The following is a 16,819-nucleotide window of genomic DNA, read 5'->3' on the forward strand; positions in this document are numbered from 1 at the left end:
TTTGGCCTTTGGAATGTTTATGGCCCTAGAGAAGAAGCGACCCACGAGGCTTGGTCACCATTCCAGCTTCCTGCTTTGTTCCAGAGAGGACGCATCTTTGTCCTCTATTAGTCAAGATGTAGCTATCTATATCTTTGATATTTTAATCCGTCTATGTGTATTAGAACAGGATAGATTAGATAGTTAGCTCCAAACCTTTTCTATCAATCAATGGATTTCTTTTTACCTCAATAAATGCTTTTAAACTTTAAAGCTAACTTTGCATCCCTTTTGCCTTCCTGATGACACAGAGGCCTTTCAAAACTCACACCGTGTAAGTCTCACCGCTGCTGCAATTTTTACTCTACTATTTTAATGGGAATTTACCGCATAAAGAGGGTGATTAGCGCTTAACGGCTCATCCATTCCCAACAGATCTTATGGGATTCGTTTCAGCAAGTTCGTCCTGATGACGTGGACAAGATCCTTGGTGCGGTGAGAGCGACCACCTGCCCTTCAGATCCTTGCCCCTCCTGGCTAATTAAATCAGCCAGAGGAGGGTTGGTTGAGTGGTTTGTGAGGATAATAAATTCCTCTTTGGATCAAGGTAAATTTCCATCCAGCCTAAAACAGGCTATAGTGAGGCCAATACTGAAGAAGGCCTCCCTTGATTCCACCATCTTAAATAATTACAGACCTATCTCAAACCTCCCTTTCCTGGGCAAGGTCCTGGAGTGGGTGGTTGCCTCCCAGCTTCAGGGTTTCTTGGATGACACCGATTTTCTAAACCCATCGCAATCCGGTTTCAGACCTGGGCACAGTACTGAGATGGCTTTGGTCGCCTTGGTCGATGACCTCCGCAGGGAACTGGACAGGGGGAGTGTGACCCTGCTAGTTCTCTTGGACATCTCAGTGGCTTTCGATACCATTGATAATGGTATCCTCCTGGGATGGCTTTCGGGGATGGGCCTTGGGGGCACAGCGTTCCTGTGGCTCCAGTCCTTCCTAGAGGGTGGTTCCCAGTTGGTGAAGCTGGGGGACACCTGCTCAGACCCCTGGCCATTGACCTGTGGGGTCCCGCAAGGTTCCATTTTGTCCCCCATGCTTTTTAACATCTGCATGAAACGGTTGGGAGAGGTCATCAGGAGTTCTGGAGTTTGGTGCCATCTCTACGCAGATGACACCCAACTCTACTGCTCTCTTCCACCAGAATCCAAGGAAGCCCCTTGGATACTGGACCAGTGTTTGGCCGCTGTGATGGGCTGGATGAGGATAAACAGGCTTAAGCTTAATCCTAACAAGACAGAGGTCCTCCAGGTCAGTTGTAGGTCCGATCGGGGTATTGGCGCAGGTCCGCAGCTTGGGGGTCCTCCTGGACTCAATGCTGACGCTTGATGCTCAGGTGTCAGCGGTGGTTGGGAGGGCCTTTGCATAATTAAAACTTGTGCGCCAACTGCAACCATACCTCGTGAAGTCTGATCTGGCCATGGTGGTCCATGCACTAGTTACCTCTAGATTGGATTATTGCAATGCACTCTACGTGGGGCTGCCCTTGAAGACAGCCCGGAAACTCCAACTAGTCCAGTGTTCAGCAGCTAGACTCTTTACTGGAACAACTTACAGAGAGTGATTAACCCCCAAGTTTAAGGAGTTCCACTGGCTGCTGTTCATCTTCCGGGTCCAATTCAAGGTGCAGGTGATTACCTACAAAGTCCTGAATGGTTCGGGACCCATCTACCTTTGTGACAATATCTCATCCTATGAACCTACATGATCCCTTCGATCGTCAGGGGAGGCCCTCCTCTTGCTTCCGCCACTGTCACAAGTGCGGTTGGTGGGGACGAGGGAAAGGGCCTTCTCGGTGGTGGCCCCTCGGCTCTGGAACTCGCTCCCCAGATTAGGTTAGCCCCCACCTTGGCATTATTTAGGAAGAGCCTAAAAGCTTGGCTCTTCCAACAGGCTTTTGGAGAGTAAATTCCCCATCTCCATGACAGACCTGTTTCTTCGACAATTTCCTCATTTGGTTGCACTTTATCTTGCCCTATTAGTGTACTACAGTTACAGGGTTCCCCCACCCAAGTTGCTCTTCTATTGACGACAGCACTTAAACATCTACCTCATTTACAATATTCACTCACTGCACTTTACCCAGTTCATTTTATTTTATCTACTTGGGTGTTTAGATAAAATGTTTATGTTTAGAGTGTTAATTTACTTTCTGTCTGTATTTTCTAATGTTATTGTATGTTGTTTGCTGTTTTATCCGGGCTTGGCGCCATGTAAGCCCCGAGTCCCTTTGGGGAGATGGAGTTGGGGTATAAAAATAAAGTATTATTATTATTATTATTATTATTATTCCTCTCTATTGGTATCTTGATTGCCCCTAGGCTTTGACCGTGTGGTCAGCCTTCATTACTTCTTTCTTCTGCCTTTTGTTCTCTTCCTGAGAGGATGCATTTTGCCATTCTCCAGGCAAAATGTAGCTACATAGATATTTTTGATATTTTTACCCTTTTATCTTCCTTAGAAGATAGCTTAGAGAGCTAATCAATTCCAAGAACCTTTTCTATCTAGAATGGATTTATTTTTACCACAATAAATATTTTGAACCTATAATTGTGACTCTGCAGTCCTTTGCCATCCACAGTGCAAAACCAAGAACACTCGATAGCTAAAACGTCCTCCCCTTTTCCTCCTAGGAAAAGGTCTTCTGAAACTGATTCATAAGTGGAATGTGGCTGCATGTGGCACACAATCTGTTTAGATGATGCTTATGAGGTCTCTAGTAACAAGAAAAGACTCCCATACAATTTCTCAAGTTGTTTTCTCCCTTGTATCATTTGTACATTTGTAGAGGTCCCATCTTTTCTTGATCTATCACTACAATGCTCATTTTCTTCCACTTTTCTGAAGGGCTAAACACTTGTAGCATTTTGTTCTCATTTTAGTTTTAACATTGAACTTTTATTTCATTCTTTGAAGGTGGCATAGTACTAGCATGAATCAAGGTCTAAGAAAATTGCAGCATTTTTATTGCATGGAGTGACCCCAAAACACTTCCTCCTTCTTATGAGCAGCAGCTGCTTGGCCCTTTAGAAAAGTCATAATTCTGTTTGTATCAGTCTGTTGCCATAGAAATGAATGCGATTGCACAAGTTCACATCCACAGACCCAGAAGATGGATAAGAGTTACTACTGAAAGATGACATTATTTGGATTAGACAACCCAAAAGCAGAAATTCAGTTGCTGGGAGATGAAGGGATAGAGTGGAAATCAGCATGACCTTAATGTGATCAAGTAAAAACATTCATTCAACTGAAATGCAACATTTCACCTGAGCTATAAAAAGGTTGGAGAGTAGGGCCACCTGTTTGTGGAAGATTTGTAGCTACTAACCGTAACTATTTGGATTTATTATTTAATTTCTTGAAAGCCATAAAGGTCCAAAACCTGAAAATAGGTAACAGCGGAAGCCTAGTCATCAGTTGATGAATTTTGTATAGCCCAAATGAACAAATATGATATACTATTCAAAAGGGACGTACTCTACTCAACACCCATTGGAATTAAAATATGATGCACATGTTTGTGGTTGCAGTTTTGTGGGGAGGAGGATTCATTTGCAAATTTTAGCTTGGACACCAGAATGTCTTTGGTCTATGTAAAGAGAAAAACTTGGCAAGCCTAAGCCAGTCAATCACAATCTTTGGAATGCATTGGGGGGGGGGGGGAGCTGCTATGGGGAAAAGAATATAAAAACTACAGACTTGTGTGTTAAACAGTCAGATAGGACCAATTAGAAATAGAGACACAGACAGGGGCATATAGGAATGCCAAAATATTGGAGAGAAAAAGTTAATAATAGATATGGCCAGTTAAGAGTAGAGAAACTGATATGATCTGAATAGGAATTTTGATTTACTAGGAGCTGAGAATGTGTCAACCTTTCAGGGAGAAGTGTTATTTTAGGGAGAAGTGAGGTATTGCAGTGTACAATGCACGGGGCTAGTATAAAGTTATATGTTGAGTTTGCTTGTTCTGCAATAGATATTTTCTGGTTTTACTTTCTTTATCTCTAGGTATATGATTTAATTTAATAATTAATAAGGAGAAAATGGTAGCAGATTACTACACTGGACCAACTGATCAACATATCTTTTGTCCGTTTTAAATATTTATTTATTTATTTATTTATTTATTACAATATTTATATCCCGCCCTTCTCACCCAACAGGGGACTCAGGGCGGCTTACAATAAAACAGACATATAAAAACAGTACAATACACTATAAATCAGTTAAAAAATTAACTTACATATAACATTCATAAAAATATCACTTGAGGTACCTTGTACTAGAACCATGCAGGGAGTTTAAGAATAAAAGGGAAAATTAATGGTAGCAGCTGAAGAGTTGGAACTGCAGGGTCAATCTACACAGCACAACAAGACAGTTACTATGTAATAGGCATAACTGAAACTTGGTGAAATGAGTCCTATAATTGGAATATAGCATCGGAGGGGCATAACTTATTTCAGAGAAATAGACCAAACAGGAGCAGGGGAGTAGTAGCATTATGTATCAAAATACTATAAGGTGGATCTGTAATTGGTTAAGCGACCAAACCCAAAGAGTGCTCACCAATGTTTCCACTTCAACCTGGAAAGAAGTGGCTAGTGGACTGCTGCAGTTCCTGGGCCCAGTATTATTCAACATCTTTATTTATGACTTAGATGAAGTTTTAAAGGGCATGCTTATCAAGTTTGCAGATAGCTAATACTCCAAAGGACAGGATCAGAATGCAAAATGACCTTAACAGATTAGAGAGCTGGACTAAAACTAACAAAATGAATTTCAACAAGGAAAAATGTAAGATACTAAACTTAGGCAGAAAAAATAAAATGCAAAGATACAGAATTGGTAACGCCTGGCTTGACAACAGTACATGTGAAAAAGATCTTGGAGACTTTGTGGACAACAAGTTGAATATGAGCAAACAATGTGATGCAGTAGCTAAGAAAGCCAATGGGATTTTGGGTTGCATCAGAAGGAGTATAGTGTCTAGAGAAGGAAGTCATGATGCCTCTCTTTTCTGCTTTGGGCAGACTTCACCTGGAATACTGTGTCTAATTCTGGGCACCACAATTTAGAACAGGCAATGACAAGCTAGAACGTGTCCAAAGGAGGGTAGCTAAAATGATCTGAGATCAGGAGACCATGCCCTATGAGGAGCGTCTTAAAGAGCTGGGTACGTTTAGCCTGTAGAAGAGAAGATTGAAAGGAGGAATGATAGCTGTGTTTAGCTATGTGAAAGGATGTCATGAGGAGGAGGGAGCAAGCTTGTCTTTTTCTGTCCTGGAGACTAGGACTTGGAGCAATGGGTTCAAAGATTCCACCTGAACACTAGGAAAAACTTTTTGAGTGTAAGAGCTGTTCAGCAATAGACATCTCTGTCTCGGAGATTAGTGGAGGCTCTTTTGGACAGAGGCTGGGTGATCAGCTGTCTGGAGTGCTTTGATTTTGCTTTTCCTGAATGGCAAGGAGTTGGACTAGATGGCCCATGTGGTATCTTCCAACTTATGATTCTCTTGTCATAGTCTGCTTCTGGATTCAGGAATTATGGAGTTTGCATAAAATTATATATTAAACAGGACATTATGTCATTTACTTTTTGTTTAGTGCAACTCATACATGTGAATGGGCATTATGCAAAACAGCATTCTATGGGACTGTAACCAAACTCGTTTACAAGAGCTTTATCTATGTTACATAAAGCTCTTTAATTGGTCTAATTTATCTATGTTAGACTGCCCAGTGGTCAAGATACAAAAACATTAAAAATTTTCATCTTACTAGGACATCATTTCAATGAGAATTTAATGGCTTATATATTCCTTAGCTTACAAAACGTGTTCTTACATTTTTTGTTTGAGTGTTTTCCTTTGTATTATATTGAAAGCCTTTCTTGTAACTGAAGGGGTGCCATAAGGACCAATGTTGGGTCCTCTTTTTCATTTCATTATATATTCTCTCTCTTAAGATTTTTTAAATTTCAGATTTGGATTTTCAACGTCACATTTATCCAGACCACACGCATATTTTCAAGAGATTAAAATCAATTGATGTCTTTGTGTGGAAGTCTGTGATGGGGCAGACTTGTTGAACATTGGACAGACTTGATGCCCTCCAACTGTCTAAAATTAAATATGGAAAAAAATGATATCTTGGTGTTTCAGTCCGATCCCCCTGTACTCCCTCCTTAATACCGTCCACTGTGTTTGCAGGGTTGCACAGTTGTTCCTGTTTTGTTTGTTAGCAACCTTGGAGTCCTACTGAATGGCTTTTCATCCTTGTGACCCTTTTTTGGGGTGATAGCAAACATTTAAATAATATCAATCTCTTGAACATTGTAGAATCCATAGGTTCTTGACCCTTGAGACTACCCATCTGTTTGTCCAGGCTTTGACTATGTCACTCCTGGATTTTTGTAATTGTCTACTTAATACTACTTGCTTACTTTCTTCTCTGACTTTCATTCAAAAGCATCTGAATTGTTTTAAAACTCCTTAAATGCAAACGATTTCTTCAATGGCTACCAATTTGGGCTAGGACCTGTTTCAAACTTTTAGTTGTTGTATTTAGGGCTCTGCGTGCTAATCTTCCCCAATCCCTGGCATTTCACCTAGCACAATAAGTATATATTTTCTGCAAATTTCAGATCTACCAGACAAAGCAGTATTGTTTTTTCTGCCATTAATGATGCATGCTTTTCAAGACCTAGTCTTAAGAACATAGAAACTTGAATTTGTAATCAGAACATGTATATTTTTTCTATTGCAACTGGTAAAAAAGTTGTATTCATTCTATCTATTCTGAGCATTAGTCTTTATTTTGGAAATCATTAGCATGCACATGAATGATCTCACAGTGAACAGATGCACTTGGACACAGCAGCAATTAGATCAATCCTTTCGGCAATCTAATATGCCCATTTCAATCAATCTTTTGAGGTATAAATGGCAACTTGGACATGTTGAAATGTGTTTTCTGATATGGATTTCAGGATGCCAACATCACATAAGCTGAAATTCACATGCCAGCACCAAAATATATCTATTATTAACTCTTGATTAAGTTACTTGAAAAGTAAACACTAGCTTACTTTGCTGGAACATTAACATATCCATTAACTAAGGAAGCTAACTAGGCAAATACAAACAGTATATAGTTTGATTTGCCTAGTTCTATTAATTCATTAGCTTTGAGGGAACTTAATAGCATCCTATATATCTGACAAGTAAGGTGACGATATTCAAGGAAGTGTCTGAGTTACTAATGAAAGAGGAGCCTCCGGTGGCCTAGGGGATAAAAGCCTTGTGACTTGAAGGTTGGGTTGCTGACCTGAAGGCTGCCAGGTTCGAATCCCACCCGGGGAGAGCGCGGATGAGCTCCCTCTATCAGCTCCAGCTCCATGCGGGGACATGAGAGAAGCCTCCCACAAGGATGGTAAAACATCAAAACATCCGGGCGTCCCCTGGGCAACGTCCTTGCAGACGGCCAATTCTCTTATTCCAGAAGCGACTCAGGTTGCTCCTGACACGGAAAAAAAATCCAAAACTAAGCTTTGTTTATAAAAAGTGATAGCAGATTATCATTTTTCTTTTCCAAGATCTCTGAACTGCCCATAAGATTCATAGAAGAAATACATGAGCATCTTTATTATTTCCACAACCTATCCTATTGCCATATGATATATTCCTTATCCTATTTGCCACTGTATTAACTTGTTAAATCATATAATTGGGTCAGTAAGACATAATTTTTTCTTACATATAAAGTACAAACACTATAAAGGATTAGGTGTGACATAATTTAACTTATAAAAGTAGATCATGTTCCTATATTATAGTAGTACTACCACCGCTACCCCCACCACTACTTATATCCCATTTTTCTTCTAGCCCTGGCTGACAAAAGTTAAAACAGATAAATCTGAAAGTACACATAATAAAAATTAAATTATTAGTAGCATTAAAAGCATTTTAAAGCATACTTATTAAAAACTAAAATACTGCATATGGTTAATGTAGTATAAAAGTGAAATTCTAACTGGCCAAAATGGCTAAGGATCAATTAGTTGAATCCAAATTTCTTCCAGCATTTGTTGTTGTTATTATTGTTCTGTACTTTCAAGTCAACTCAGGCTTATGGAGATCATATCCTAGGAGTTTTCTTCGCAAGGTTTATAAAAAGGCGGTTTGCAGTTGTCTTACTCCAAGGTAAATAGAATGTAAGTCACCTAAGGTCACCCACTGGGTTTCCATGGCTGAGCAGGATTTGAAATCTGGTCTTCCAGAGTCCTACTCAACCATTTCACCCTATTCTCTCTCCTCACCAGACTAGGGAGGCTGACATTACATAAAATTAATGTCATCTAAGCACTCTTTGTGCTGGTATTGTGGTTGTGTCACTAAATTGAAGGAGGCCTAAATCTGGTGTTAACTTAATTACTGTATAATAGTTCTGCTTGTAGGTTGTTATTTGAAGATCTCAGAGATTAAATGAAAAACAAATGTTTTATCCACAAAATCACATTTCTTAACTCTATCCCCATTTAACTAGTGCATCTTAGACTTAGAATAGATGATCAGATTGTAGTATAGTCAAGAATGGTTGAATGACAATACAGAATACTGGCTAGAGTAAACTTGCATGTGGATGATGATGGTGGAGAGAGCGAGAGTAGACAATGTTGTAAATGGTGATGGGGGTGGAAAGGATCAGATGGTATCCGGGTTTGGCTGAAGATGGGGGGAGAGAAGGTCAGAGTACTGAAACGAGAGTATGCAAAATTGTGTACTGCACAAAGGTTTGCCTCTAGTTATGAAAGTGTTTATGGATCGAGTGAAATAAGATACATAAAATATATTAAATTGTATTTCATAAAATACAGTATTAATTTAACATAATCACCTTGGTCACTAGTTACACCAATGCCAAAGCCTAAGACTTAAAATAACAGTTTTAATAAGGAATATTCTTATATTGAACATAAGAGGAACTGAATCATGTGGGGATCCTGGTGGAATACTATCAGGAGTTGATGTGGAATTGCCAAATATGGCAGTAAGACGTATGACCAAAGCAGGCATTTGTCATAGTAAAAACAACACAGGCTCTTCTGATACATCAAACACTTATTCTGGCATAAGATTTTGAAATAATCTGAAGTCCATGTAGTCTATAAATAAATAGCTGGCTTTGAAGGACAGGTCATATAAATGCATGCTTTCTGTATGTCTTAATTTTGAAATTTTATTATTTTGATGCATGCACTTTTAAACTTTAAAAAATGTAATTAAATTTTTTATTGTTTTAACTGGTTTAATTCTGATTGAATACCATAAGGCTCCTTCCACACTGCCATATAAAATCCAGATTATCTGTTTTGAACTGGATTATATGGCAGTGTAGACTCATATAATCCAGTTCAAATCAGATAGTATGGATTATCTGCTTTGATAATCTGGATTATATGGCAATGTAGAAGGGGCCTAAATCATGTGTTATTTGTACTTCGTTTTTAATCATTGAACTGCCTTCGGTTCCATTTCTAAAGAAAAGGTGGCTTATCAATCAAAACAAATCAAATCAATAAATATATGTATGTTGCTATGGGTCTTTCTGGTGTTTTCCCACAGAAAAGCTCACTTGAAATAATCTGGTGCATGGAAAATAACCAAGGATGGATCAATTCTGATCCTCTAGATCAGGTATGGGCAAACTTGGGCCCTCCAGGTGTTTTGACTCCAACTCCCACAATTCCTAACAGCCTACCAGTTGTTAGGAATTGTGGGAGTTGAAGTCCAAAACATCTGGAGGGCCCAAGTCAGCTCATGCCTGCTCTAGATGCTGTTGGGTTACAATTTCCATCCTAGCTACCAATGAATATAGTGGCTAGGAGGACTGATGCGAGTTGTAATTAGATATCTGAAGATTTACACACTGTCAATCTTTGGCCTAGACCTTTTAATCTGTTTTTAGACCTGTTTGTGCCATTCTTTCTCAATATCAACATTTGTTATAATATTCTATTGTCTGTTTAGAGTTAAGCCCAAAGAGTTCAATGGGACCTATTCCCAAGTTACTCTATAAAGTGAGGGTACAAACTGGATATGTTGCTCTACCATCCAGAGCTAAACTTGTGAGGGAATTGTGATTTTTACCGTTTTCAAAAACTTTAATTTTCTCCTGATTATTATAAATTATTCTCTCACTGGTTCCAATCATATCAAATATAGGGCAACACAGTCTGTCCATCCCACTACCTCAGGGGAGGAGGGTGCTTTAGATGTGGCAGATTAGAAAGCCTGTCTGATGGCATTGCCTTTATTGGCTTCCAGAGAGGCCACAAATGTGGATTTTTTTGCCACAAGTGAGGAAGGACCTCTACAATGAGCGTTCCTCTATCCACAATGGAGAAAGCATGAAGGATCCAGTGGCCCTTGGAACGGCTTCTCAAGAGTACTGGATGACACATCCAGTTATCCTTTTATAGTAGCATCAGCCTTTTCTATCATTCTGAACCCTAAATCATCCTGAGAAATTGGTTTTATATTGAAGGATGGGATAGTAAATTTTCAACAAATATAGGCTAATCACAAACACAGTGGCTAGAAATTCTGGGCTATTTATTTTCTAGATAGTTTAGCCCACTGAGACTTATCCCCAGGGATTTTACATCTGAACCTTGACAAACAAAGTGCAAAACATACAGGTGTGTTCTGTCAGTATACTGGGCTGTTTTTTAAAAATCTCTTCACAAAATCCAACTTCCACATATAATAAATACACACACACACACACACACACACACACACACACAAAGCACCTGTGGTAAAAGGATTACAATGGGGATTTAAATATTTCTTTGACTGCTCTATTACTAGTTTATTTTTAATTTATCAGTTAAATTTCTTGATAATATCCAAATTAATAGAACTTCTATATCTTTTAGAAAGCAAATGACAAAATTTTGCCTCACAGTTTTGGCAGGATATGTAAAGAATTTAATTCACAGCTGCTCCACATTTTTAATAGAGAAAACATTAATCAAAGCTTTACTTATAAGCTTTTCTGATGTTGTTTAGTATTCCAGTTCAACAAAGATCAATAGAGGCCATCCCCGTCTCTTGACGCCTCTCCAGGAAGCAGAGGTGCGATTATGTAAATAGCAATGGTTCCTCTATACTTCTGCCAGCTTGCTTATCTCCAAAGCCTTCTGCCTGCTGCTATTGGCGACCAATACAAGTACACGCATATACCTCTTATCTTTTAACAAAGCTTGGAAAGCTCATGGTCTGAAACCGGCAATGTTAAACAGTGACGCATGCCTGATTTTATTTGTAAAGTGATTCATTTCAGTAAATTTAATTTGTTATATTTCTTAGTTCAGATATAAAGATAGTCAGTCAGTTAGAATAAGAGAAAGAAAACAGATGCGCCTAAACATTCACCAGGGTTTGAGATAATCCATCAATTCAACAATCCAACACAGAATCATAATATAATTAGGAAGAGTCGGTTTCACAAAATGGGTATAAACAGGGAATAAAGGAATTTGCATTAAGAAATCCATCTGGTTTGCCTCATGCCCCTTCAGTATGATAGAGTAATGAATTATGAAACAGACCCTCAAAACAGGCTTCTTTTAAAGCGTACACACACACACACACAACCCATCGTAATGTTAAAGATCCAGTAATGTATAGCATGCACAATCACTGGCATTATGGCTGGCTAACAAAACCCCATTTTTACTGTTAATCCTTGGTCCTAGTACTGAAGAAACATAATCCCCATTTAGCATTAGAAGCAATGCTTTCTACTGTGAGGAACTATTTTTCAATAAATACGCACTGATTCACGAACAGGTTTTGCACAACCTATTCTCAGCTCAGCAAGAAGCCCACACTCTTGAATGAATCAAAACACATTAGTGAGAGAAAGTTCATTAACCCTGCTAGCTTCAGAGGTTAACACGATAGCTAAAGAAAGGAACTGAGTGAACAGCTCTGATGCAAAACAAATTAAAATGAATGTCATCACTCCTTTTGATATTCATTAGCTAATTCAGATGGAGAATGCTCTTCTTAAATTTGCAACCATTTATCAGTAGAAAACAGATGTACATCTGCCATTCAAGTGCTTCTCTGTGGTGGAAATAACAAGAACAAGAACAACCACAATAATAATAATAATAATAATAATAATAATAATAATAATAATAATAATGACATAGCTGAAACTCACCACATCCTCCAAGGGAATAACTGGGAGAAGGAGAGAAGACCTGAGCGGCAAAGTCCTCAAATGTCATTACTTCTTTATGATTCTGGATTATTGCTTCAAGATATAGTGCTCTTTCCTCATAACTGTATGAAGTTGGTTAAGGAAACCCATAGAATAATAGGGCCAACAATGTCCAAGCAATACATTTTATTGATTAGCCCTTAAGTTATATCACGATACCAAACCAAACAACAAGGCTTGATAGGACTCGATTATACTCTATGTCGTAAATTAAAATAAGACACTTATAACAATACAGTAAATAAATACAATAAAACTGAATATATACATAACATTTCCTTATCAGCCCTACAATTTACCCTGATCAGCCCCACATGCAAGCATATTTAACTGAGACAATATATAAAAAAACTATCTCATTTGCTCCTATACAATGTTAAAACCACATGATTCAAAGTACTGCGATCATTAATATCTTTCTGGTAATTAAATATACATGTTACTGAAACTGATGTAGTCAGTTTCATCTCCAGTACCAAACTAATTATGAAAAGGGCTGGTTTCCAAACTGAATTTTGACTTCAAAGTTACAAATGAAAACAATTGTGTAACCACGGGAAAAAGTTGTTACAGTCATTATATTCAGTACTACAGATTATTATTAATAATTTAAAAATGACTTTAAAGTTGAAGCAAATACTACAGAAAACAGAAGAAAAGCAATGGCTTTATTTAAACTAGAAAGGGTTGTTGTATGTCTTTCGGGCTGTGTGGCCATGTTCCAGAAGTATTCTCACTTGACGTTTCGCCCACCTCTATGGCAGGCATCCTCAGAGGTTGTGAGGTATGGAAGCCTTCGACAAAACATTAAAATAGAAAGGTTAATATAATTATTGATCAGGTTTCCTTTGTGCTAAAGTTGGAAAATCTAGCTTGGAATTTTTTTTGATACACCAGAAATTTCTTATTTCTTAAAGTACCCAATTAAAAAAAATAGGACATATGTAGACTCCAGTCTTAATTATGCTGACAACAAAGCATCTAAAACCAACAGTATCGCCTTTTAATTAAAACCCAGCAACCTGGAACACACGCCATTCAAATGCATAATCAAAAACCAGTCACCAATAAAACTTACAAGCGTAACAAGCTGAAGCAACTTTCCAGCTGTCTTAATAGGACCCCTGCTTGTGATAGCTTTTCATAGAGGAGAGAGCAAATCTCTCTCTTTGTGTGTAGCTTCTGTTTTCTTTGAAGGTGAATCATGCACTTCAAATAGCAGGATAACATTTTGAACAAACATACAGCAGATTAAAGCACCTCACATATGATTTTATGAATTAGACTCCCAAAGCAGAAATATGACCTCATTTCCTGATATGATTTAAAAATAGTTTTTCATATTTTTGTCATGTTTTCCAAATGTTAGAAAATACCTCAGTTTTCTATGTAACACTTGCAGGAAAGGGGGAAAAAGGTGCCAAATCTTAGCAACACTCTCATTTATGGAGGACACCATACCAAAAGTGGATGCTGCAAGAGTAAATGGCTTGAAAGCTAGCTTTGTGAAGACAAATCATAAATCTTTTTACTTCTGAAAGTCAAAGTAAAGAGATCATCTCCTAGAAGGGAAACAAGGTGAAAACATTTCCAAATACATGCTTGGTGTAATCATGGCACAGCAGTAACATGCACATGAATTTTCACACAATGTTCCTGTAGACATTTTTATTTACTTTTTGCTTTCAAAGCCCATTCTAGTTGGTACAAGGGTTGGCCTGAGCGCCCGGTTATATTTGAGGCTGCTTTACTGTTGCAGGCTGAACTCCTGATGACTCTTGTTAATGAATAGGCTGCCAAACTTCCTACGAGAAGAGGCACATGCCTCGAATCTATTCTAAAGGGACTGACTGATGCCATTCAGATCTCATTATGGGCATGCTTATTCCGCATAGCACTTGGCTGTTGCCAAGGCTCTCTATTCCACACTGACACAGCAAGCCGCTGGTCCTGAACAGCAGGATGTTAGGCCTGAGTGGCCGTCTGGTGCACAGACTTTCTGACACTAAGCTGGCACGTGCTAGCGCAGCAGGAGAAGACCAAGCCGTGACAAATTACTGGAAGAGCTAAGCTAAACTTATGGCTGAAAACCACCTGAGCCTGTGGACCTCTGTGGGCCTGCCATCTCCTCTCAATTCCTCTCTGGCCCTTTTAGTCAGAAGTCTGTTCATGGGCTCCATTCAATCGAGGCAGATAAACTGGAAGCTCTTTTCATGCTGTGCCTAATAACATCCTCTAAAAAGGTTCCAGACATCCAGCACATAAGCGCCGAATGGAATAAATGGAGGAGGGGCCCAAGTGGATTTTACTAAGATACTACAAATGGCAAAAGAATGCAAGGCAAAAATGAAATGAATAGTAAGGATCCTTTTTCAGAGCAATGTAAACATCCACACAGCTGTAATGAGAGCAGAAGTATTGATGAGCAACAATATTGCTTCTCAAAGACATGAGGAAATCAAACAGCTAATAAATATTGCTTAATAATTGGATTACTACATGTATTAAAAGTTTAGTTATACTAAAATAGGGAAATATTTCAATTAAAGGCTAATTTGAATATGTAAACTAGGAAGCCAGGAGCTAGAAATAACAAGAAAGTCTATGCGTTTTCAAATTTCTACTGTTTTTCACCCCCACAGCATTTTAGCCTGATTTCTGGCTATTCTACAACAAGCAGAGGAAATATAATGGAAATGGAAATATAGCTAAGAACTAGTGTGAGGCATTTTAACTTGTCTGCACTTGTAAACTTGGGAAACAACTGGAAAGAAAAAGTCGTAAGGGAGGAAATGTGAGTTAATAGCTTTCTGGATTTTTGGAAGGATGTAAAATGTTAAGAAAATAAAAATCTAAAGGGAGTTGTGATGGATCAGATCAAAGGCCTATCTAGTTCAGTAGCTAAGCAGTTGCTTATGAGAAATGAACAAGTAGGTAATTGCAAAAGCAGCCACTTCTTTGTGCTCTATAGCATATGAAATAGAGGCACTTATTTTCACTGATATTGAAAAGAACACATGGCTCACATCCTCCTAGTATCTTACATAAGCATGAGTTACCTCCTACGTGAAGTTGTCATTTTTTGGCCAATGTTTAATGTCTATATTCAATTGAAGATTAGGAAAACAGAGTTGTGTGGTGCCATTGTGTATTGTTCCACATAAAACATTGTTATGCATTGCATAGTGTTGCACGGTTGTGCACAATACACTAATGTACACTGAGCTGTGAGCTATTGCGGTTCTATAAAGAGGTAGAGTACTACAACCAATGCATACCTTCAAAAGTGTAAAGTTAGATTGTCTCTCTTTTTCTAACTTGTTTGGGGCTGTGAATTCAAGATGACTAGTAGCCACTGATAGACATATCATCTAATAATTTGGCCAATGTGCTTTTGTAGCTCCCCAAGTTGGCAGTCATCATGAATTCATATTTCACAATTTTACAATTGCCACTATTTAACTATGGGCTGTGAGAAGAACAGTTCATCTGTTTTGGTTCTCCCATCATTCAACTTGAAATGATTATTAAGGATCTAATATTATAAAGTCTCAGGAAAGCTTCTGCCTACCTGGTTTCCTCATGCCATGTATAATTTACATACTTCTGTCATGTTTTATTTTATTCACTATTTCTTAAGCTAAAGAACTCAGAAGATACAACTTGTCTTCACACAACAATTTCTTCTTTGCTGAGGGACCGTGTTAACAGTATTTTGAAAGACCAAGGGTGTTTCATTTAATCGAGTTTAAGGAAACAACTTTAAACCAATAAAGTAATGGCTTCCAAGTGTAAACAAAAAAGTCTAGGAAAACTGTTTTGGATAGCTCAAACAATGGAAGCAGCCAGGATACATTCTAATCTAGTCACTTATGGAATACAGTGTTCCCTCACTTATCGCTGGGGTTAGGTTTATTTATTTATTTATTTACAACATTTATACCCCGCCCTTCTCACCCGAGGGGACTCAGGGCGGCTTACAAAAATTGGCAAAATTTAATGCCCAAATTGCAATCATAAAAACAAAACAATATAAACAGATCTGTTAATAACATTGTTAAAACACATTATAAAAACCTTAAAAACATATATATAATTAATTCCATTCATCCGAGATCCATTCATCCGATGTTCCAAGACCACCCGCAATTAAGTGAAAATCCGCGAAGTAGGGACGCTATATTTATTTTAATATTTATACAATATTTTAGTAGTTATACACTATTTTAAGTCTTTATCAACCAATCATGTGTTGATAAATCGCCTCCTTCTCCTCCCGTTGCCGCTTGGACCCCTTTTCTCTCCCTTTGGCTTCTCCTTCCTCCCGTCCTTAGGCTGTAAATTGTAATTTTTTATGATTTATAATAGTCTTTTAGAGTTTACTGAAAAACCGCAAAACAGTGAATCCACGAAAAGTGAACCGCGAAGTACTGAGGGAACACTGTATAGGCAAATAGGAACATAAGTC

General features: G+C 38.3%; 1 protein-coding gene across 6 annotated transcripts in view; it reads right to left on the bottom strand.

Annotated features, from left to right (window-relative positions):
• The window catches only part of ralgapa2 (Ral GTPase activating protein catalytic subunit alpha 2), a 205,701-nt gene that overhangs the window by 17,969 nt on the left and 170,913 nt on the right, over positions 1-16,819 (bottom strand). For 5 of the 6 annotated variants that reach the window (XM_008109089.3, XM_062977917.1, XM_062977916.1 and 2 more), the window contains one exon: positions 12,292-12,413. In XM_008109089.3, coding sequence (XP_008107296.1) covers positions 12,292-12,413 — 122 coding nt within the window. Of the gene's footprint in view, positions 1-12,291; positions 12,414-12,462; positions 13,146-16,819 lie in introns of those variants that run through there. The other variant, XR_010005277.1, reaches the window with a different exon arrangement.

The sequence above is a fragment of the Anolis carolinensis genome, chromosome 4, assembly GCF_035594765.1.
Source record: "Anolis carolinensis isolate JA03-04 chromosome 4, rAnoCar3.1.pri, whole genome shotgun sequence".
NCBI classification, from domain to species: Eukaryota; Metazoa; Chordata; class Lepidosauria; order Squamata; family Dactyloidae; genus Anolis; species Anolis carolinensis.